Genomic DNA, 22,016 nt, shown 5'->3' with positions numbered 1-22,016 from the left:
CTTAGTCTTGGCTGGCACTATCCAAAGGAAAGATTCTGTCAAGGCACAGCTGCTGATTTTCACGTCTGTTGACTTTATACATACGAAGAGATGATAAGGCAGTGGCTGTGAGTGAGACCAGTTACCATCCCCTCAAAACACAGACATACACAGGAACACATGTACACACGTATGCACACACGTGACCACTGCATTACAAGCCATCAAGAACAATCCCCTCCCGTCCAGGCCGGTATGTACCAACATACATTTACACACAGAGCACAGGGGAACGTTACCATGGGTTTCTGTGGAGTGACTAAACCAAGAAAACTTCCCTTTCTTCTGATCAAGCAAGCCCGCTGGAGCGCCTCCTTTCACAGACAAGATGGTCATTTTCAAGAACCAGGAACAAGACATCAATAGAGAGCATGCAGTCAGCCACGGGCAAAAGAAAGAAACAAAGAACTCAGCTTTCACATACAACATCCATTTTCATCTCCAAAAATAAACTAAAAAAACTGTAAAAAGCAATAAACCAAAACATATAAGAAAACATAATAAAATAGAACCAAAACCCCAAATCACATGAATTAATAACACAAAACAAACGGTGGACACTAGGGAGAAGGAGTTACTCCAGCAGAGGCTTCAGTCTACACTGGTCTATCTAGTTAGTGGTTTTGAGGACAGGGCTTCCTGGGAGGGGCCACCAGGCATCCCTGTTGCCTCCTTCGGGAGGAGCCTTTTTACAGGCTCTGGTGGGGTAACTGTGAAAATCAAACTACAGCATTGGTGTCCCCCTTTACTGGTCCCCAATGACCAGGTGACTTGACCTCTTCGCCACCTGTAGTGGATCCAAGGGCTCCCTCACCACTTAGACCCAGGTCATGTCACTTGCAGGTGTAAAGAACCATGGATCTACTTGCCCCTTTGTCCAATTCAATCATTCAATAAAGACCTACCAAGTGCTTCAGGTCTGATCACATCTCAAACAAATATGTATTTGCTTTTAATGGGTTTAAACAGGCAAAGGAGTTGCTCAATTGCTTGTCAGTGGGTGGTCTTTTGAGGAGGTTTGTATATAAGAAAGAATCCCGTAAGCTTCTCTTGGGTCAGGGTTGTAGGTGGAGAGGAGGGTGCCAGTGAGAGTGTGAAGACACTGACTATGCAAGTGCAACGGGGGAGTTCTGTGCTCTGCACTGGACTTTGAGTTCTGGATATCACACATTTTAGCTAATTCCTGAGAGAATTGTTCCATCATTTGACAGAACTGGCACTAACTGTGCCTCTGCCAGGTCCCCAGGGAGGTTGCTGGGGATGAGTAAGGCATAGACACAGCGGACGGGTGAGGTGGGGAACCTGCCAGCACTCATGAATGGAATCACGTGCCCTGATGAGGAGGGCAGGTAGCCCCCATCAGCCCAGGAAAGGGCAGGGAGGTGAGGTCAGTCCAAGCTTCAGGCGCTTCTTCATCTCATCCTTTTCCACTGGCTCTCGGCTCATGATCAATGAACATCCTTGAAGCAGCGTGTTAGTGAAAACGCTGAAGACGGGCTCATGACAGGAAAGGGTCAGGCTTTTTTCCAACCTATGGAAGGGCCATTTCCCAAACGCCCATGTTTAAAAAAACAAAGCTTGGAATAAGCAGAAACTTCACAACCAGTAGCACTCTTTTCACTTCTCAGAAATCCTATTTGAAAAAAGCACTGAGAGCTAGGAGCTGAAATGAATGACTTGGTTCAAATTTCCTTCTAGAAAAAGATGTCTCAATTCAGAATGATAACAGTCACCCAAGTTAGCATCTCATAATGGGTGGTGTTTTGTTCAAAGTGGTAAACTGAGACCACCAGTCACCACGTTTCTGTTCACACAGAAGTCTGGGGGATGGGAACCCTGGCCAGTGACGGAAAGCCCAGAACTTTGCAACCTGTTATCCAACTTTTGGCTTTGGCGTCAATATTGTCCCATCTTGTTCAATTTTGGAAATAACTGTATGATAACTTTAAAAACAATAGAAAGAGCTTGATAAAACCATGGCCATTCAATACATAACTGATTTGACCAGGGTTGGTCTTTCATATAGGCAAAGGTGGCAGCCACCTGCGTGGAAAGTGATTTGAAAGCATCTAAATTATCTCCCCTGACAGGGCAGTAGTCTCCTCTGGATCTGCTCTTTTGGGTGAAGCTCTAGATCTGAAGGTTCCTTGCTGAAATGAAAATACCTCACCTGGAAGGAGCAGTACATTAAATATTAGTGCCTAGTAATTTGGGATGGTGTTGCATCACAAATTACTAGATTTGTGATGTTTATAAGCACATGAGGGTATAAGATGGGAGAAAATGCAGTTGTATTCCTATTACTAAGGGGCTTGCTCCCCTAGAAAGATGGAGTTGGGTTCCTTCTTGGAACCCCAAACAGTTGAAAGTTGAGAATTACAAATGCTGGATACTAATTCTGGGGATGAGATGGACAGCCTGACTCCTGTGGACACTCAGATGATGAAGTGGTTGGAAACCAAGGCAGAAAGATGGCAAAGAACCAGGTGTCTGAGGGCACGTCTCCTCTGTAGGCAACCCAGGTGATGCCCTGAGAAGTGGAGCTTGATGTCTGCTCGTCTGCAGTGTCATGATCATGCACCTTCTGTGGAATGACATGTGCTTCATTGAATGGATTCACGAAAGAGAATGCCAAGGAAGAATGCTCGAGAGGAAGTGAGTTTTTTGACTTCCTAACTTGACTGTTACTAGATACTGTGGATCAAATCTGGGTCTCTGGGCTCTCCTGTCCCTTGGCTTCTGCTGAGAAGATTCCAAAAGAAAATGAGATTTTCGTGAAAGAGTAATTAACAGCTGCCATTGCAGGTGGTAGATAACATAATTACATATTTAGTAACATCACCAATAGCTACAATGAGTTTTATAAACTCTATCTTGCCAACGACTGATTACATCTTGAATTAATGTTGTCTTTTCTGCAAACATCTACTCTTGGTGGCAACTCTTGCTTGAATGGTGCTTACTTGGACAGTTTCTGTTCTTGTCTCACAGTAACCAAGGCCTTTCCTGACCTACTAGAGAACAGTTGTGCACATCCTGGGGGGATTATAATAAGCCATTTCTGACGTGACATAATCTCCTGCAGCTGGAAATCACATAATGGTGCTGCGGGAGGAGGAGCGCTAGATCTAAGCTGTTGTGAAGATTGGTGTCCCTGGTATGTTTGAGTTTGCAAACCCTCTGAGGGTTTTAGTCACTAACATTTAAGAATCCCCCATTAAAAAACAGGGCAGTGCTTGGAAAACATGGCTACACAGATCAGCTGGCCAGCCTTTCGACAGCTGTGGGCCACAGAGAAAGAATGGGCCTACAGCAAACAATCCTCTTCATAAAACTAATGATCGTCTCCAGGCAGGTCCTTAGATTGCTGGAAACAAACCTCTAAGTCAGGAGTGTCCAAACTTTTTTCAACGTTTTTCACCAAGGGCCATATGCAGTAAAACACACAAACAGCCGGGCCACTCACTCGAGGTGAAGTACGTATTGCCTCACCTGGTTTATTTAAGTAAACTAAATATATTTTTGGAATTTGCTGCGGGCCAATAAAAAATGGATCACGGGCCGCAGTTGGCCCGCGGGCCGCAGTTTGGACACCCCTGCTGTAAGTGGTGAGTCTGCTCCAGGCTGTTCCACTGTGTTAACACTCATGTTCTCCATAAAAAGAAGTTAGGTTTCATTTAGCCATCATGATGCAAACATGATGTAATGTGTGTGCCCAAAGATGGCCCAAATCAGTCACACGAATAAAAAATGTGTTCAGAAGGGGCTAAGGTTTGAGAACAAGAGCAACTTTAATTTTGACAAAGAAAAACAAAGTCACCAAGGTTACTAAGCAATCAATCCACAAAGGAAATAGTAAGCAAAAGCTTAGGCATTCCTTCACTTTTTTCCCTCCTCCTTTCCTTCCCTTGCTCCCTTCCTTCCCATCCCTGGGGCTGGAGGTGTTCATGTGGAGAAGCACCCACATATAGAATATGTGGCCGTGCGGCCTTGAGGCCTTCTGTCTCAGATATTTTTATGTGTCATAATTGACTGGGTGAAATTGGAGCCTAGCTCCATTGAGGGAACAAGGAATAAACCTGGGGAGGGATAGAGAACTCTGCCTAGTTCTGAAATCTTTGGTCACCCCAAACCGCTGTGACATTGTTCCTGGATGGACTTGGTAAGGCCCTGCTGTGACCATCAGCAAGAATGACTGGCCTCTCTTGAGATTTGCTAAGAAAAATGCCCAGCCTTCCTTCTACAACTGAGCTGGTAGCCTAATTACCCAACGTCAGAGGATGCATCAACTGCTGTCAGTCTTTGTTTCCTCTTGTTCGCAGATGGTTGGTGCATCAAGACCAGACATCTCAGGCAGGAGATGAAGGCATTTCTCACCCAGACTGAACTTCTGCGGTGCTGTGGAGAGCCACAGGGAGCCAGTGGGCTGAACCCTGGGTCAGCCTGACCGCTGGGGTCCAACTGCTCAGGCTTTCATGTACTCTTGGGTGGAACTGAAGTATTTACTTTGCCATTTACTTGGCAGAGGCCCATTTTATTATCTTTTTTGCATATGAGTGGTATAATAAATATTCGTTTTCTCAAAGTACTATTCAGAGTACTAACAAGCAACAGGATTCCTAATTTCCTACCCTCCCTGACTCCAAACTGAAATCTAAAACTCCCTGAGATCTGGCTCCAGCCTCCCCGTGATGGCTGTAGGTGTTCCCTCTGGAATTCACATGCTGCAGTCCCAGCTCGATGCCCCAGAGCGGTATGTGGAGAGTTTTCAAAGAGGCAATTAAGTTAAAATGAGGTTATGGGGTGGGCTCTAATCCAACAGGGCCGGTGTCCTTATCAGAAGAAGCAAGTTGGACACAGCCACTCACAGAGGGAAGACAGCCGTCTACAGGTCACGGAGACAAACCCGCGGCAGAGCCTTCCCTCACGGCTCGCAGAAGAACTAACCCTGCAGACACTTGATCTTGGACTTCTGGCCTCTGGAACTGTGAGACAATACATTTCTGTCGTTTAAGTCACCCAGTCTATGGAACTCTGTTAGGGCAGCCCTCGCTGACTAAAGCACCACCTAGTCATGCTTTTCTCCTGTTACTTCCTGCAGAAACTCTCCACCCAAGTGGGGCTGCCCTCCTCATTGTCCCTTGCACGTGCCATCTTCATCCCAGCCTCTGGGCTTTTATATATACGATGTTCTGTATCATACCCTCCCCTGGAGTGCCTTCCTGCACCCCTGCACGTTCTCCAGGCGTCAGGAAACCACAGCCCTGGGTCAGATCCAGACTGCCACCTGTTTTGTATATGGAAGTCTCACTGGAACACAACCACGGCCGTTTGCTTATGTGTGACCTACGGCTGCCTTCATACTACAACGACAGAGTCCAGTAGTTGTGTTAAGGGCTCTACATGGCCTGCAAAGCCTGAAATATTTACTAACTGGCACTTTAGAAAAAAAGTGTTCTGACTCCTGAATTATTCAAATTTTTCCCTTTCCTGGAGACCCAGTTCTAGTCTGTGGAGGCTTTCAGGACCACCTACCGGCTCTGAGTCCCATCTTCTGAGCTCCAGGAAAACTGGGATTGGTGAGAATTATAAGTAAAAACCTGAATTCAAGTTTTAGTTCCACCTTTCCTAGCCATGTAACTCTGGGTAAGTAATTTCACCTTTCTGAGATCAGGTTTCCTCATTTGTAAAAAGAAGATAACGATACTTTTTATTTTAAGAGGTTCTGGCAAGAATTAAATGAAATATTTATAAAATAACTTTGTAAAATGGTAAGCACTCTAAGTATTTGCTAATATTACCAACTAATTTTCATCTGATTTCCCAATAGTTTGCGGTACAAGTATTAGTTTTATGTCCCTAACTAAATTATAACTTTCTCAAGGCCAGAGACTTTCTATTAGAAATTTCTGGACTTCCTTTCAGATCCTACTGATACTGGATACGGAACTATAACAATAACACTTATATCTTCACGGCCTTTTAAGGGTACTCCATATGCTGGCCATGTTGAGGGTTTGTCCTTCAGACACCCTCCCCACCCCTCTCCGCCACCCTCTACCCAGGCGGCTGAGTTTGTAAACTTCATCAGTGAGCTGTCCTAGGCTGGGGCTGTCCCTGCTGGGTTGGCCACGGGTAGTGGCAGCAGGATGTCTGTGAGGTCAGAGGACAGTGAGACTGGGTGGTCATTCCCCTGGGCCTGCACACAGGCTGGTGCCGACTGGCCGAGACTTGTTGCTGAGGGTCGTAGGTCTGGCATGTGATCCTGTCTGACTCCTGTAAACCGCTCCGTCACTGTCCCTTCAGGCCTGTACAGGTAACAGCTCCCCCGGGTGCTGCCCTGTGTCCTTCCTGCACTGCGCCTTGCTGACTTCCTTGGACCCCGCCTGCATCTTATTAGCCTCTCCTTAAATCACCCAGTTCACGCATCTACCTGTGTGGGCAAGGTAGGCAGTATGATCCCATTGACAGGTGGAGAGTAGTCCCCTGGGGTTGCAGGTGACAGCTAGTAAATGGCAGGGAACAGCTGCCCTTGAGTCCAGGGCTTTCCTGGCCACTTCAGGCAACCTCCAGAGTAACTCTGCTCAGACACACATTTGCAGGTTGGATTACTGATACGAGCAAGTGATGGAGGATATTAGCCCAGGGATTGCTTTCGCGCCATGGCAGAACAGAATCGCATTCTGGTCACGGTTACGGCCCCACTTGACTCTCTTGGGAGGAACTGTGTTACATTTCTTCAAATTTAATTTAATCTTGCAGAAAAAAAGTAACCTGGGAAGTTATTCCTTACTGTTTTTCTACAGTTGACTAGATGAAGCACATGGCCACAGGTGGTCTCAAGCTGATGGGTGAAGGAGCTCCTTATGTCTTCATCCACCTCGGAGTCTGAGGAAGCCCCCTAGCACTGGAAATCTAGGTGGAGCCAGAAGCAGCTCCAATCCCTTGACCAGTCACGTGACGATTTGGGGCTCATTTTCCTCGTCTTTACATAAATAAATTGAACTAGATGATGAATTATAGGTCTCTCATAAGGGAAAGAAAGAGAGAGAGTAGGAGAGGAGAAAAGCAGATTGCAGAAGAAAAGCAGAAAGTGACGGTGAGAGAGAAAGCAGAATGGTACGCAGCCATGGCAGCCTGTCTGAGTTGAAAGGTTACAGAGAAAGGTGCTACCCGCCTCCAGAGCTGTCTGCACAACTTCCTGCAGCCCAGGCCCAGCGTGCCTTCCTCCACATAAGCAATTAAAACCTGCTTGATTTTAAGCCATCGGAAAGTAAATATAAAACAGGATTAAATATTAAGAAGCCAAACAAAGTAGCCTTATTAAAAAGGCACAGTATGAGCATGATGTGCCATCATCATCATTATTATTACTGCTATAAACTGGGAGGGGGTATGAATGCCTGCCCTTGATCCGCAGCTATAACCCACGGAAGAAACCAGGCTGTAAACATCCAGTGCTCCCGAGCAGCAAATTTCTCTTCACAATTGTGGCGCCACTGAGTCGGCCACCTCAGTTATTACCTGGTGGTGGGGGTCAGGGAGGTGGGCAGAGGTAGGAGGAGTGGGAGTGGGGGAAGGAAGTTCAGCTGCATCTGACACATGTCCCCTTCCCTTTCCTTTCCCCACCCCACCCGCCTTTACTAGGGTTGACAGGGCAGCATGGAACGAGGCCCTGGGGACATGGGGGAGACAGGACATCGGATCACACAGGAGGGGTTGGAGCCCCCAAGGGAAAACAGAGCTCACTGCAACCATTAGGGACGTGACGGGGATCTTCTCGGCATGGGTGACGGTGGCCTTTCTGTGTAGGATTGCTTTGGAAACTAGGTGGTCACCAACGTGGTACGACAGGGACAGGGAATGACTCGTGCTCCCAATCCTTCTCCAGTCCAATGACGTCTACCGGGAATTGCTTCATTTTTAGGGCCTTGGCCCCTCACAGTGCAAATACCCTTGAGATGCATAATAGTCATGTCAGGATTTCTGTCTTAATAATAATAATTGCTCAGGTTCTTGATCACTTGCTCATGCCAGCTACTCTTCCATGCACTTCACATATATATATATATATAACTGATTCAAGTCTCAAAACAACCCTGCGAGGGGTCATCTGGCCCCATTATAAGTTCCCAATTTCTAGATTAGACAATGGAGGCTTAGAGAATCAAGTCACTTATTCAAAGTGGGCGATAATAAGGTAGAGCATTTGGTGGACGTTGCACTAAGTCAGCCCCTCAGCTACTGTGTGTACTGGATGAATTTATAAAACCCTTTCCTAGTCACAGGAGCCGACTGCTTGTACCACGAGGAGGAGGGGCAGAAAGTGCAGGTGGGAGTCAAGGGAAAAGCCACTGATTCTATAATCCGCCCAGGGCCTCCCTGCCAGCACTTCTGGATGAAGGGGGTGGGGGACGAAGCAGAGCAGCATGGGTAGGAGCATGGGCTCTGGAGCCAGGTGGCCTGGGTTTGAATCCTGGCTCTGCCACTTTGGAGCTATGTGACCTTGGATATGTTACTTTGCTCCTCTGTGGCTCAGTTTCCCCACTACAAAAGTGAGATCTGACGCGTACCTGCATAGCAGGACTAGAAGGAATAGGCCAGCCCTCCACTTGATAGGTTCAGGTCCAGAGAAGGTCAGTGACTTGCCCAGGGTCACACAGCTAGTTAGTGGTAGAGGTCTAGTCCTCTTTCCAGAATCCAGTGCTGCCTCCTGTTTTCACTTGTCATTTACTGACATCACGGACAGGTGAAAGACCAGCCTTGGTCATCACAGCTGGGCACAGGCCCAGGGCTCCTCCTTCATCTCCCTCCCTTGTCTGGAATTCCGAAGTTCCACTGTGAGTGTTTTACACGTGTGCCTGTTCTTTGCTGGTGACAACAGCTACACAGAGCTCGTTCTCATTTTCTCTTTTCTCTTGGGCTCTGTCTTCTCCTTCACTCTTCTGCTGCTCAGGATAATTTTGACCCAGGTCATTTGCCCTGCAAGGAGTTCCTACAAGGCCCAGCACGATCTCCAAAGATGTGGGTACCCACAGAGGGGGAGCTACCTGGAGCAAGGGGCAGTACTTCCTTGGAAGGGTCTCAGGCTCGTCTGCCCTTCCAGCATGCAAGTAAATTACTGCCTTAAATTTCTAAGCGGCTTCCATTGGTGGTGTTTATGTGAACTCTGCCTGCTGGATGCTGGTAGTTGTTATTTTCTTCCTTCTTGCCCTGGTTGCAAGACCAAGGATGCAGTCTACCTGGCCCACCTTGCTACTGGAACCGCCCACACCTTTTATTGACAGGTGCTTCAGCAGCATGGGCAAAGACCGGGAGGCTGAGATCCACTCCTGAGCACCAGGCACCCGTTAGTCCAGACGGTCAGAGCTCAGGGCCACGGTCAGAGGGGCAGCAGCCAGAGGCAGTGCTGGGATGCTGAAGGGCTGTGCGTCATGGTCCATAAGACACCGCAAAGGTCTGCTTAGATACGGGGGTGAGGGTAAGGGGGTGGGGAGACCTCACGCCTATTTCCAAAATGGCCTGGCTGCCTTCAGAGACTAGGAGTTGCTCACTTCGGGACATTTTCAAGCATTTGCTGTGGGTTCAAGAGGAGATTCCTAAGATTTCTTTTACCTTGAAAACAACAAAACTGAGTTTACAAGCGAGGAATATTCTCTGTGATAAAACACCAGATTGTTGATTGTTTGTGAGGGGGCAGGACCTGGGCCTACAGAGAGGTCCTTTCCCTCGCTGAATTCTCTCAGCACCATCTCTCCACATCCCGTCACAATCTCTCACTACGTAGAGCCCGCAGCCTGTCTCCCAGGGCCCTCTGAAATTTGCATTCCCTCTACTTATCCAACCTCCGTTTCCATTTCTAGCTGGCATTCGCCCTCTGGTCCAGGCATTTGGTTCTACTCTCGGCCTCCAGAATATGCCACCCTTGGTCAGCTCGCTTTGACCCCATTTTGTGGACGGCCTGCCACATGCAGGGTGCTTACCAGGTGCTCCTCTACCTGGTCCCTACCGGCCAGGGACCTCCCCTGGGCGCCTCCTCGTGCACAAGACTCTCTTTCCCTCCACGGCTCACTGTACCCTCTTAAACCACACGGCATCCTGCTTCCAGCCACATGTACCGTTTGTACCACATAGTACAGAACTCGGGCACACGGGTACAGCACTGTGTGGTGTTAGAGCACTCGTGAAATGACCTCATTTTAATCCTCACAGCCAGGGAAGGGGCCTCCATTCACAAGTTGCAGACGAGGAGACAGGCTTCAGGGGAACAGAGCAAGGACAAGGGTGCTGTCCTCTGCTCCCTGTGGCTCCCCAGCCACACGTGCCTCTGACTCTCGCTCAGGAACGGATGCGAGAGTCGGCTCCCCTGTCCCACCTCACCAACTCTACCTGCCCTTCCCTGCTCTACTCTCTTGTCCTTGCATTTCCACCAAAACTTTCAGAAAGCATGGCACCTTCTCTGACGCCAAGCTGACCTCCTGGGCCACAAGATGGGAAGTGCTGCAGGGCTGGGAGCAGGACTCGGAACCCCCCCTGGAGGTAGGGGAGGCGTGCCACAAACAGTGCTGGGACGAGAGCACACAGCTCATGCCGCTTTCTTCTACTTGTTCATCCTCAGAGGGGTAGGAATCTGCATGTCTGGGGTGGGGCCGGGTCAGCAGGGTTCACTCATTCATTCATTCCCTCGCTCATTCACTCACTGTTTCATCAGAGTGGGCACCGGAATGCACAGTCAGCTGCCCTTCCAGGGCTCCTTCCTCCCTCCTGTGCTATTTAGGGGAGGGGTCAAGATGTGGCCACGGGTGGGCAGCACCTGCTCTTGCCCACAGCAGCTGGGATGACTCTGAACCAGGCACAGAGAAGGAGAAAGCAGCCCCAAACCAAGTGTGCAAAAGAGATGGCTTTTAATGCTGCACAATGTCACTTTCATTACTCCACTGAGCAGTGTCTCCCTCCAGAGTCTTTCTCTCAAGACGGACTCTGAATCAAAGACACTATTTACCCTTCATTTCTCCTCCCTCTTCTCCTTAATCTTAGAACTCTTCTACAATTTCTCAGGAGAGTGGGGCATGTTGGGGAGGCTGACTGTTCTTTCTTTAGGAGAGAGAAAGGTTTTTGAAACCTAGAGAACAGGGACCATGCCTTCAACAAGCAGAAGGCCTGGAGGCCCTGGCAGCAAATGGAAATGTTAATGTCCCAGAAATCGGCTCTAAATGCAGGTGACCATGGGTTCCCTGGGGCCTCCTTCTGGGTGGATGCTGCCTCTCCAGTATAGTACCTCTTAGTCCTAGAGTCTGTGAGGACTCCTGCTGCAGGCTCAGGCCAGGAAGCCCCGAGGAAGGAAAGGATACACAGATTCTGATTTTTGGATGGAATCACAGCCATGGCTGGTGGGACATGGTGCAGGCTTTTCCTGTGAGGAAGGGGATTGGTTGTGTGGACTGCATGACAAGCCGGTGTTAATGCACGGTCGGGGCATGGGGACCTTGGGCAGGTTCAAGCCACTCTGTTGCTTTTGCAGCTGCTGCTGCAGGAGTAATCCTTATCTGATGGTTAGGTGAAAAGCTGTGAAGACAGTGTGTGATGCCTAATTTGGGGACAGCAGAAAGGAGACAGGTGTCTTTTCTTTATTCCAATAACTGTGTGAGAGAGTGAACTTCCTGTAGAACGGAGGGACCAAGGGCAGAGGTCAGCACTGGTGACGAAAGAGGGGCTGCATCAAATCCCAAGTGTGGGAAGGAGAGAGGTGACACTGAAACTACATATGCCAGTCAGGAGTCCTGAGTTCCAGGGCCTACCTCAGCACTGACTCAGTATTTGGGAAGAACACATTGTTTTAACAGCTCAGTGCTTCCCTCCTGGGTTACTGGGAGGATCAATGAGAAGAAGTGGGCAATGATCTCAAAAGCACACCCCCACCGCAACTCAAGACAGGAGGGAGAGCAGAGACAGAGAAGCAATTAGTGCAGGGGTGGGGGGCGGGGGCTAGCCCTGTGAGGACGATTAACAGTGCCGTTGGGAGGACACCCGTTACACCTACGTTACACCTACAACACCTCAGAACAGTGTATGGAAGTTAAACAGCCCAGGTGTCAGCTCAGAAGGGAGAATTTTCTAACAACTGGAGTTGCGCAAAAATGGAAGAGTTTTCTTGTGACCTGGTGAGTTTCTACCACAGAGTGTTCAAGAAAGGTGGGGAAGACACTGCAGAGGAGTTTCATGCATAGATGGGGACCTGAGGGGAGAAGGAGAGAGCCTCTGGGACACTCTCCAGGGTGGAGATTCTTTGGTTTGATGCTTTCAAGGCAAACACAGAGTTATCAGGATACTGGCTCTGGGGAAGAGCAGGAGAGTATGGGCCACGAAGAGGTCAGCTGCCGGATGCTGGAGAGAGGCCGTCCAGAGCTCTTACACCAAAGATACTTCTCTCTTGTAGCCACCTGCCACCCGGCCAAGACGGGGAGAGCCAGTATCTGCAAAACGAGGACATTCTCTCCCTGGCCCAGCCACCCATCACTTCTGGAACACAGGACTCAAAGGAAAAGACAGTGGCAGATGGAGTTCCTAGGATCGGAATGCTGAAGAATTTATAGAAAACCAGAGATGATTTGACTATTACCTTTATGTATTAGGGAGTTGGGGCTCAGAGAGGGACGGGTTTGTTCGAGGTCACAGAGTGTGAAAGCTGAGACCAGGTATCAGGCCTCCCGACTTCCTTTCCAGGGTCTTCTTCCCCCCGCCCCTCTCCCCCCCTTACCTTCCTATCCCGGTGCTTCGGGGGACCTGGTCCTTTGTGCTCACCTCTTTCCTGCCTTTATAGTCACACTGCCCTGGGTATGAGTCCTGACTCAGCCCCTTATTGGCTGTCTGGCCTTGGGCAAATGATCTGAACTTCATCTTTTTCAACTGAAAAAAAAGAGCTAATAATACCACTCTGGGCGGGTTAAGTGAACATTAAAGATAATACGACTTAGCAGAGGTGCTTAATAAGTGGTAGCTGTCATCTATAATATTCAAGGATAATACTCTGTGTATAGAATGCCTGGACACTGAATATATTTATTGGGGAATGAAAAAGCAAAACACAGGCCAAAGAAGAGAACCCTAGGATCACTTGCTTTGCATCTCAAAGGTCATCTGGAGTCTGGACACTTATTGGTGATGACATATGTGTTCTCAAGGCCAGTCCCTAAGGATGGCCGAACTTAGCCATGTCCCCTTTGGGGCCATCAAGTCCCAGATGTCTTCATCATTGCTCTCAGTCCTTTCATAGAATATTCATGAAGCTCCTACTGTGTGCCAACAGTAACTTGCTGTGACATGGTCCCTGCCCTGGAAATGTTTAGCAACTTTCGTGAGAAGATAATTTGTAAAAATCTTTAAGTATGAAATAATGATAAAAAAATATTTACGCACAACTGAAAAAAAAGAGAGCTGCGCTAGCCTCCCTTTTGTGCTGCTTTAATTCTTTGTTTTAACCCTAAGCTAAACCAAGGACATGCCAGAGACTGCGTTCTGCTCTCCTAACCTGCTCTCTGCCATGTCAGAGAGGTTATGTGAGCACAGCCTGGCCGTGGTCGTCCGACCAGCTTAACTCTGGATGCTTCAGTCAGGTCAGGACGAACTGCTATGACTTAGGAGCCCTTTCAGAATGGCCACTGCTACAGACTTGTGTAGCCTATTTGGAAAGAATTTTTGCTTCTCTGAACCAGTGACACTAGTTAACAGAGTGATATGGGGCCTCAGTTTCAGTTTGGTTTTAAATAGATTTTGTTCTAAACATAATTTTTAATATGCAACGATTGGGTTAGTCTAATGACAAATGTCATCCCCACCATCACCAGAGCAACATGTCGTTTTCATTAGGAGTAATGTTTCCTGGCCAGAGTAAGGCATGGAAAATAATTTTTGGTCATCAACAATTCCCTTCAGTTTCACTGATCTGATTAAACTTAGCAACGGAAAGAGGAATTTACAAATTAGACGCTGTTCTGTATTTATTACCAAAGTGGTTGCTTTCCACTACATCCAGGAGATACAGTTGAGATCTCATTAAGTCTCAGCTTGTGATAACATTTACTCCATAAATCTCCATTGCAGCCAGTGAATGAAACGAGCATTATGCCAAAGACCACATAATGGATGAAATCAAACCTCTGCCCCCTTGGAAGGCAGTTGACCTTTTGAAGCCTTAAACATATTCAGCTTTCCGGTCCTAAAGAAGCAACTAGGAATTTATTCTTAGTATTCTCTTAACCATTTCCTGACTGCCATTCTTAGCTGGCTAGCTGGCCTCATTGAGACAGAAATAAAACAAGGATATTTCTAATACTTCTCTGGATGTATTTGAGGAAGAAAGGGGAGAAGAGGTGAGTACATGAAGTAAAATGTTGCAGAATATTTCTGTCTTCTCCTAGAAGTTAGAAAGTAGTATGGACAGACAAGAAATAGAAGATGAAGAATTAATCTGTGTGTCTGACTCACTACATAGCCTCTGCTGGACCAGATCTGACCCTATCTGATTTTAGATCTGACATAGTGACAAGACAGGCCCAACTCATCTGTGCCCAGTGGCAGAGTTCCAACGGCTTCCAGGTGGAGACCTGCTTCCCCCCCCCCCAACCCCCACGCCGTTTCCAACCAATATTCATTGAGTGCCTGTCTACCAGCCTCTGTGCGAGTGGAAATGCAAAGCCTCCCACCCCGTGAGGTGCCCAACCCAGCAGACGGTGTAAGATAGAAAAGTAAGTAGATACAATAATGACCTATAACCGTAAGTACTTACGCAGGCATGGACTAGGTATCCTGGGGGCACAAAGGAGGGAGTCTGGAGAGAAGAAGGGGTGGGGACTGTAGGGAAGGTAGAAAGGGAGGGCACGTCTGAGGGGAGCCAGTTCCAAAGGCAGATGGTAGAGCTGAGTTTTCCAGGCAGGGAGGGCAGAGGGTACATAGGTGCCAGGAGGGTATTTGGAAGAACCAGCTGGCTTTCAGGGTTCAGGAAATCCTGCAGGAGACCCAGTACAACTCCCAGGAGTCTGGGGACTGCAGGATTCTAGACTCAACTACCTTTCTCTAGGGTTTGATGCACTGGAATGGTCAAGGTTTGGTCCAGACCATTAGGGCTCAAGATAACGTATGTCAACTTAGAATTGTAGAAACAAAACACAAAGCTGGAAGGAATGTTTGCAGCTGTCTGATCCAACCCCTCATTTCACAAATGAGGAAACTGAGAGAGGCAAATGCCAACGGGTTACTGAGTGAGGACTGGAGGTCAGGCGGCCTGTTTTTCTCGGGCTTCTATGAATTCCACTACAACATACTATGATTATTCAAACCCCAAACTCTGGCATCCTGTTAGGAGAGAAAGATGACGGTCACTCATCTCATACTCTCAACTCACCTAATCAAGGTGTATGACTGAATGGATAATCAAATTAATCCATTTCGAATCCCTTTCATAAAGGGATTATGAAAATTATAATTAATAGAAATGATTTTATACCATCAAAGAGGCTCAAGAAGAAGTTCTACAGTTTTACCGAAGCTTGGGATCTTCTTGGTGAAAACCTACAGTGCTCTGCTTGTCAGCAACTGGCCACAGCAACTTCCCAGTTGTTGCAGAATGGCAGAATGAGCGTGGGTCAAGGGGCTAGGATAGCCCGCCCACCACTGGCATTACTTTTCACACCAAGCAGAGGCTCTGCCCTCAGGTGATAGCAGGGATCTGGAGCAAGTATTAATAAATACAACGAGACTCTCGTTCTGAACATTCCAGACAAGAAACTTGTCCTTGCCTAGGTTTATTGTGTGTGTGTGTGTGTGTGTGTGTGTGTGTGTGTGTGTGTGTGTGGTGTGCTGTTGTTTTCAGAGAATTTTGTTAACATAATAACTGGCCTGATACTGGATACCATTATCATATCTCATGAGTCATTGAAATGAGATCTAATGGTTGCACAAGCTGATGTGAAGCTTGGAATTGGGAAGGTAAACACAGGCTTTTCCCCTTAAAGTCAGCCTATCAAGCCTATAATTAGTGCTTTTCACCTCGTCAGTAAGTTGTTGAGAACAGATCTATTATATCTATTACTCCCAAACAAAGGCACAGACAAGTGTCGGTGAAGTGTAATAATTCTTTAACAGCTTTTGTCCTGTGTTTTTATTTTCTCTTGACCTCTAATTTTGGATTGTTTGCACCCCTGCATAGGAGGCATTCTCTGAAGTTCTCTGAATAAGACTTAGGGTACATTAATGAAAGCCAGCTGTACATTTGGCAAACAATTTTTAGAACATGTCTTAGGAGGCATCAACAGCTCCTCTGTCCAGACATTTAAAAAATATCCTGATATCCTTACTTTTTTTTTTTTTTTCTAGTAAAAGAAAACAACACTGAAGGACCTTATCACTATTCAAATATATATTTTTGGACAGGATAAACCTTTAAACACCTTTCATCAAAGCTCTGTCTAGTGAATTATCCCTGCAGATCTCTTTGCTGGGGGTAATTTTGGTCAGTCTAATGAACTAATATGAATTAAGTCTAAATTGCAAACAATGTATATTTTTATGAATCTGAGTTCATGGCTCAAGCTTTCTTCCGATTCCCACCCAGGCTATCTGGAGGTGTCCTCTGGGCAGGTCACTCTCCTCCTTTCCTCTGGTCTCCCCACGGCCCCGCAGGAGCCCCTCAGTCCTGGACTGTGATTTGACAATAGGGTCTTATGTGCAAACACATTTACGTGTTCTTCCTGTCAGTGAGGAGGGGTGGTGCTGTCACCGCACGTGCGGGGCCTGCTGGTGGAAAGTTGAGGGCCTTTTTAGTGAAGTCCAAGTTTAGGCTTGAAGCCAGGTGTTTGGAAAGCGCTGAAACTGCTTGTTGTGTTCCTGGAGGCCTTGCCCAGTTCCCACTAAGTTACCTTTGAGCCCCTTTGTGCGTTTTCCTGACACAGTGCTGAAACCTGCATGGGTCTCTGAGAGAAAGGGAATCCGTAGCACCGTGAGCCGGGAGGAGGCCTGCCCTTCTCTGTCTTCAGCAGACCGACCACTCGCTAGGAGCCCAAGCAGCACTGACAGGGGAATGAGGCATGGCTGGAGGCTGGGACAGGGACTCAGGACCTCGGGACCCCTTTGCTCCCCAGGATTTTAGGACCCTGTACTTTTCTGATTGTGATGGAGCCATCCATTTGGCTAAAGAAGGTATCCAAGGCCTAGCGCAGGGCTACAGAAAGAGTGCTGCAATGGACTAATGGACTGAATGTTTGTGTTGCCCCAAATTCCTACTGAAACCCTAATCCCCATAGGATAGTATTTGGCAGTCGTTAGGTTAGGAGGGTGGGGTCCTTACTACTAACGGGATTAGTGCCTTATAAGAAGAGGCTAGTGAGCCAGCTGGTGCTCTTGCCACTGTGTGGGGACACAACGAGAAGGTGGCCCTCTGTAAACCAGGAAGATGGCCCTCCTCAAGGACCTGGCCCTGCTGGCACCCTGACCTCGGACTTCCAGCCTCCAGACAGAAACAAACGTCTGCTGTTTCAGCCAGGCAGTCTGTGGTGATTTGTTATAACAGCCACACAAATACAGGGATAATTCTTCGATGTACCACCCTCCCCGTCCAGCTTTCCCCCTTCCCCTGGCCTTCAGGACAGCCTAACACTGACATTTTCCCTTTTGTTTCCAAGAAGCCCATCCATGTCCCCAGGGGAGCACCTTTCTATTAAGCAACTCCCTTAAAGAAGCTCTCCGCTCTAGCTGACCAGGCGTCAGTCCTGCTTCTCTAACCACGAGGCTTAAATGCGAAGTAATCATAATGAAGAGTGTTCTAGTACTTACGGCAGGTCCCAGGGTTTTTAAGAGGACAGAATCTTTCCTATTACACGAATCTTTCCAGAGGCAATCTCCTCTGGAACACTGGCTGTCACCCGGGTCCTGTGTATTCACATGGATAGAGTCATCAGACCCCAGGTCTGGGCTCGTCACTCAACTTCTGTTTTTCATAAACCACTTAACCATGAGGCCAAGATTCATGAGGCAGAGTCATTTGGAATTCAACACGCGGTGCCTTTCAGGGTGAAGGGACGCTCGCTGTTTATGGTCATGAACAGAAAATTGGCCTTTGACGAGCAAGGGACAAAGGGCAGGACAGGGCTCCCCTGCTAGGCACACAGAACAACAGCTCTCAGGAGGGGTCTGGCAGGGGCACAGGTTGCTGCTGCAACCCCTTCACCAACCCTAGGTCTGGAGAAGCATGAGCTATTTATCGGAAACACGCCTGGGTCTGCCAGCCCCGGGACTCCGTCCTGTTGGACGCCAGCATCCCAGGGAAGGCCATGTTTCCCATCCAGCCCCTCCTCTGCCGCGCATTGCAGGCCATCGCGCCTCTGAAACGACTGAGCTCCCTGCTGCCAGCTTCTCCTTCTCTCCACCCAACTGTCCACAATCAGGGACACAGTGACTCTGTGACAGTAAACTTAACTTTTGCTTAAATCTCTTTGGTGGCTCCGCCTGTTCCAGAGGATCAAGTCCAAGGCCGAGGCCCTTTGGGACCAGGCCTCAGCCCTCCTTGCTGGCTCGATCTTTGGTTTCTCCCCTGTGCACCCTAAGCTAAATCTTTTCTTTCCTCCCCTTCCTCTCGTCCCTCCTTCTCCTCCTCTCCTTCCCCCTCTCCTTCCTTCTCCTCCTCCTTCTATTATTTGCTCCTACGCTTTACAGACGCACTTCCTGCAGCTTACAATGTCCTTTCTCTCCCTTTTGGCCTGTAAACTGCAACCAACCTGTGGGCAGCAGCGACACTGCCATGAGCCTTCCAGCGCAGCCGCCATGCCCCCTCGGCACTCAGCTGGATGTTTCCCAGCCCCATGGAAGCCAAGTGGAGCTGATAACTGTGTTCTGGCCAATGGAGTGTGGGTGGGAATGATGCCCACACTCCCAGGCCTGGCCTCCAAACCCTCCTGCATGCCCTGCCCTGCTCCCTCTCCTTCTCTCTGCGGTCCAGATGTAGGGAGCCAGGGACACCTCTGCAGCCACTGGAGGGAAGGAGCCTTGGTCCCTGAAGACGGTGGAAGTGAACTTCCCCTCCTGCTAGCATGGATCCCACAGTGACCTGTGGGGCAGAAACAGCCTTCACTGGAAGAAGCCACTGAGACCTGAGCTGGGGTTCTTAGTGCAATAATTAGCCTGCCCTGACTGACACGGCCCCTCAGGAACCATTCTCTGGGTGGGCAGCCCTCCATCTTCTTCTAAACCCTATTCTTCCTCCTCTGTACTTCTCCAGTACCTCGTTCACACCTTCAACTCATTGCTGTAACCTCTTTATTTGTGCCTCTGTCTCCTTAACTAGGCTGTAAGTCCCCTTAGGACACAGATTGGGTTATTTGTCTTGGTATTCTGAGTGCCCAGTTGGTACTTAATATGTGTTGAGTGAATGGACAAGTGTCTCTCTCAAACAAGCAGGACAGTCTGATGTGTGGGACTCCAGGTGGTCTCCTCCAAACGGTCTCTTATTCCAAGGCCAGTGGTCCCAGTTTCTGTGCATTTTCCAGTGCTGCCCTCCACGCCATGTGCCCCAGTGACAGAAATTCAGTATGTGGCTAATCTCCCTCCATTACCAGATGACGATTTTCCACATCAGCAGGAAATGACCGAGGCAGGAGCTGTCACTTTCTCTCCTCCACTAACAGCCTTCTGACAGATAATGTATCTTGAAATGACATGCGGTTTTTATCTCCCATGTTTATGTGGAAGGGAGGGGAGGGTGGGGGTGGAAGTCAAGGGCAACTGGACCGTGGGTCACTCTGTTTGGAGCTGAGCACTGGTGGTCGCAGGAAATGGATCAAAGATAAATCTAAGATGATTCATCTCCCCTTCGATCCCTCTGCTGAGCTACTCTCAGCCCCAGGCGTGGGCCCGTCTGCAAAGCACCACATTAAAGTCAAATCAGCACTTTGTTGGTGTCTACCTGGGTGAGGCTGAGTGGGCAGAGCCATTTGTGAAGGGTTTTGTGGCTTCGAGGAGGTGACAGGACTTCTCCAAAGATACCACATACAAACCCCTCTGTGAGGTTGTCCCTGGCCAGAGAAGCCCTCTGGGTTCCACAGCATTGAGGTTCCTGGAATGTCAGAGGCTCAGAAGTGATGGCCTGCAGCCCTGCAGCACCCTGCAGCACCAGAGGCGGATTATAGCCCGTTCCTCCTTGCAGTGTACCCTCCAGGGCAGGAGAGTGGGTGGTCAGGGAGCTACGAGACCCCATTCTGGAGCACTCTGGGTGACCCACACCCTCCTCGAATCAAGTTCAAGGGAAGCTCTGATAGGTCATGTAACTGATATGTCCCCTCATAAACCACCCCATAAACCATTCCAAATGGAGGTGTTTGCTCTCAGTTAACTATCTTTCTTTTTTTTTTCCTTGAGCAAGATAATGCCATAACTTGCTTTCATGCTTCCAACATAGTTCTTATAATCATAAAGTTTTTTTCTGTCTCCCCTTTTTAAAGAATACCAGACTCATGCTCCTTTACATTAACATTTAAGATCAGTTCTTCCTGCTTCTCTTTTCCTCCTTTCCTCCAACCTGTTTTGCATATTAGACTGGGGGTGACAAATGTAACAAAGGAGATGGAGAGGCCACTCTGGCTGGGGGACCAGACGGACCTTCTTCTAGCTCCCCTTTGGTTGGAGGAGGAGGACAGCGCATCGCTGAGGAGTGTGGTACTGAGTCAGAACTGGATTCAAGGCCTATGTAACTACCTGAGATTACGTACGACATTCGAGCTGTATGACGTGAATAAGTCAACTTCTTTGAGCTTCAGTTTCCCCAACTACAAAATCGGGATATTAGTACCCACATGAGATGATCTTAGGGAAGATGAAGTGAGATCATCTATGTCTCACCCCCCTTACATGCAAGGAAAAGACACGTTCCCTCTCCTGGCCCCGCCCTGTCCTGCCTCTGCCTTCCAGCCCAGGAAAGCCTTTGTTACCCACGCCTGGACAGACCACTCAGACCCGTTTACGCTGACCTACTGCTGCTTGTGGGCAAGCCATGAGTCTCCTGTCAAAATGCCACGTGGCTTTCACCTGCCCATTCCGCCAGGAGCGTCTAGCCGTCATTCAATGGGAAGCCTGTCATGGCCTCCTGACAGCTTGACATTAGCAAGCTTTACCCATAGCCGGTTTTGCTTTAAGCAATGTAGCTCACTGAGGTTGGGTTCTATGCCTACTTCTCACTGCACACTCAGCACGGCCCCTCAGGTAGCTCTTCCATGCCTCCGCAGGCTGGGCAATGCATCTGCAAACTTCTGGGGCCAGACAGCAGATGACACCCAAGGCAATACCTGCACCAGGATCCCTGTTACAACCTGATTCTACAAGTGAGGTACTGAACACCTGAGACCCACCCCGGGGTATTGATTACTACCAGAGTCCCGGGGGAGAGCGACTCCTAGTAATCCCCATCGTGCGCAGGGCACAGCACCCTCTCATTTCTCATGAGCTCCCAACACTCTCCCACAGCACTGCAGTTTTCCTACCCTTGCTGCTGTCCCTGCTTATAGGAGTTCCATGCTCGTTCGCCTGTTTTCAAATGGCATTTTCCAGAGTGGAGAATGACTGAGAGCCGTTGGGGAGCAGAGGTGTACACGCAAGCACGTTGAGAGGAAGTCATTAAGGAGGCCGCAAGGAAGTTACTTCTGAACAGCAGAAGTGCAGTGATGGTCCGGGTTTCCCTGTTGTGTAGCTCTGGGCCAGGAGGAACGTGCTGTGCCAGAACTCATTCCTACACCTGCCTCACGATCTCCTGTGGGCATGTGACTTACATGCGTGATAAAGTTCCCAAACCCTGGGCTGTGGCAGCAGCAGAGACACAGTGTGAGTTAGAGGCAGCTGGCTGCGGCCCTCACCTCGTAGCCCAGCACACATGCAAAGAAGGGGACATGCCCAAGGAGCACGGGAACAGAGGGACAGCTGCGAGGGCCTCCGCCCGAGGC

At 48.7% G+C, this 22,016-nt stretch overlaps 1 protein-coding gene across 28 annotated transcripts in view; it reads right to left on the bottom strand.

Annotated features, from left to right (window-relative positions):
- CACNA1C (calcium voltage-gated channel subunit alpha1 C) overlaps positions 1-22,016 on the bottom strand; it is a 617,393-nt gene that overhangs the window by 129,403 nt on the left and 465,974 nt on the right. For 12 of the 28 annotated variants that reach the window (XM_033118404.1, XM_033118415.1, XM_033118408.1 and 9 more), the window contains exon 10: positions 279-353. The exons of the other annotated variants lie outside the window; for them this stretch is intronic. In XM_033118404.1, the coding sequence (XP_032974295.1) occupies positions 279-353 (75 nt within the window). The remainder of the gene's footprint in view (positions 1-278; positions 354-22,016) is intronic. 28 annotated transcript variants of the gene reach the window in all.

This window comes from Rhinolophus ferrumequinum, chromosome 10 (genome assembly GCF_004115265.2).
Source record: "Rhinolophus ferrumequinum isolate MPI-CBG mRhiFer1 chromosome 10, mRhiFer1_v1.p, whole genome shotgun sequence".
In the NCBI taxonomy this organism is placed as follows: domain Eukaryota; kingdom Metazoa; phylum Chordata; class Mammalia; order Chiroptera; family Rhinolophidae; genus Rhinolophus; species Rhinolophus ferrumequinum.
Note: the sequence above shows the minus strand (reverse complement) of the source record. Positions and strands in the feature narration are given on the sequence as shown.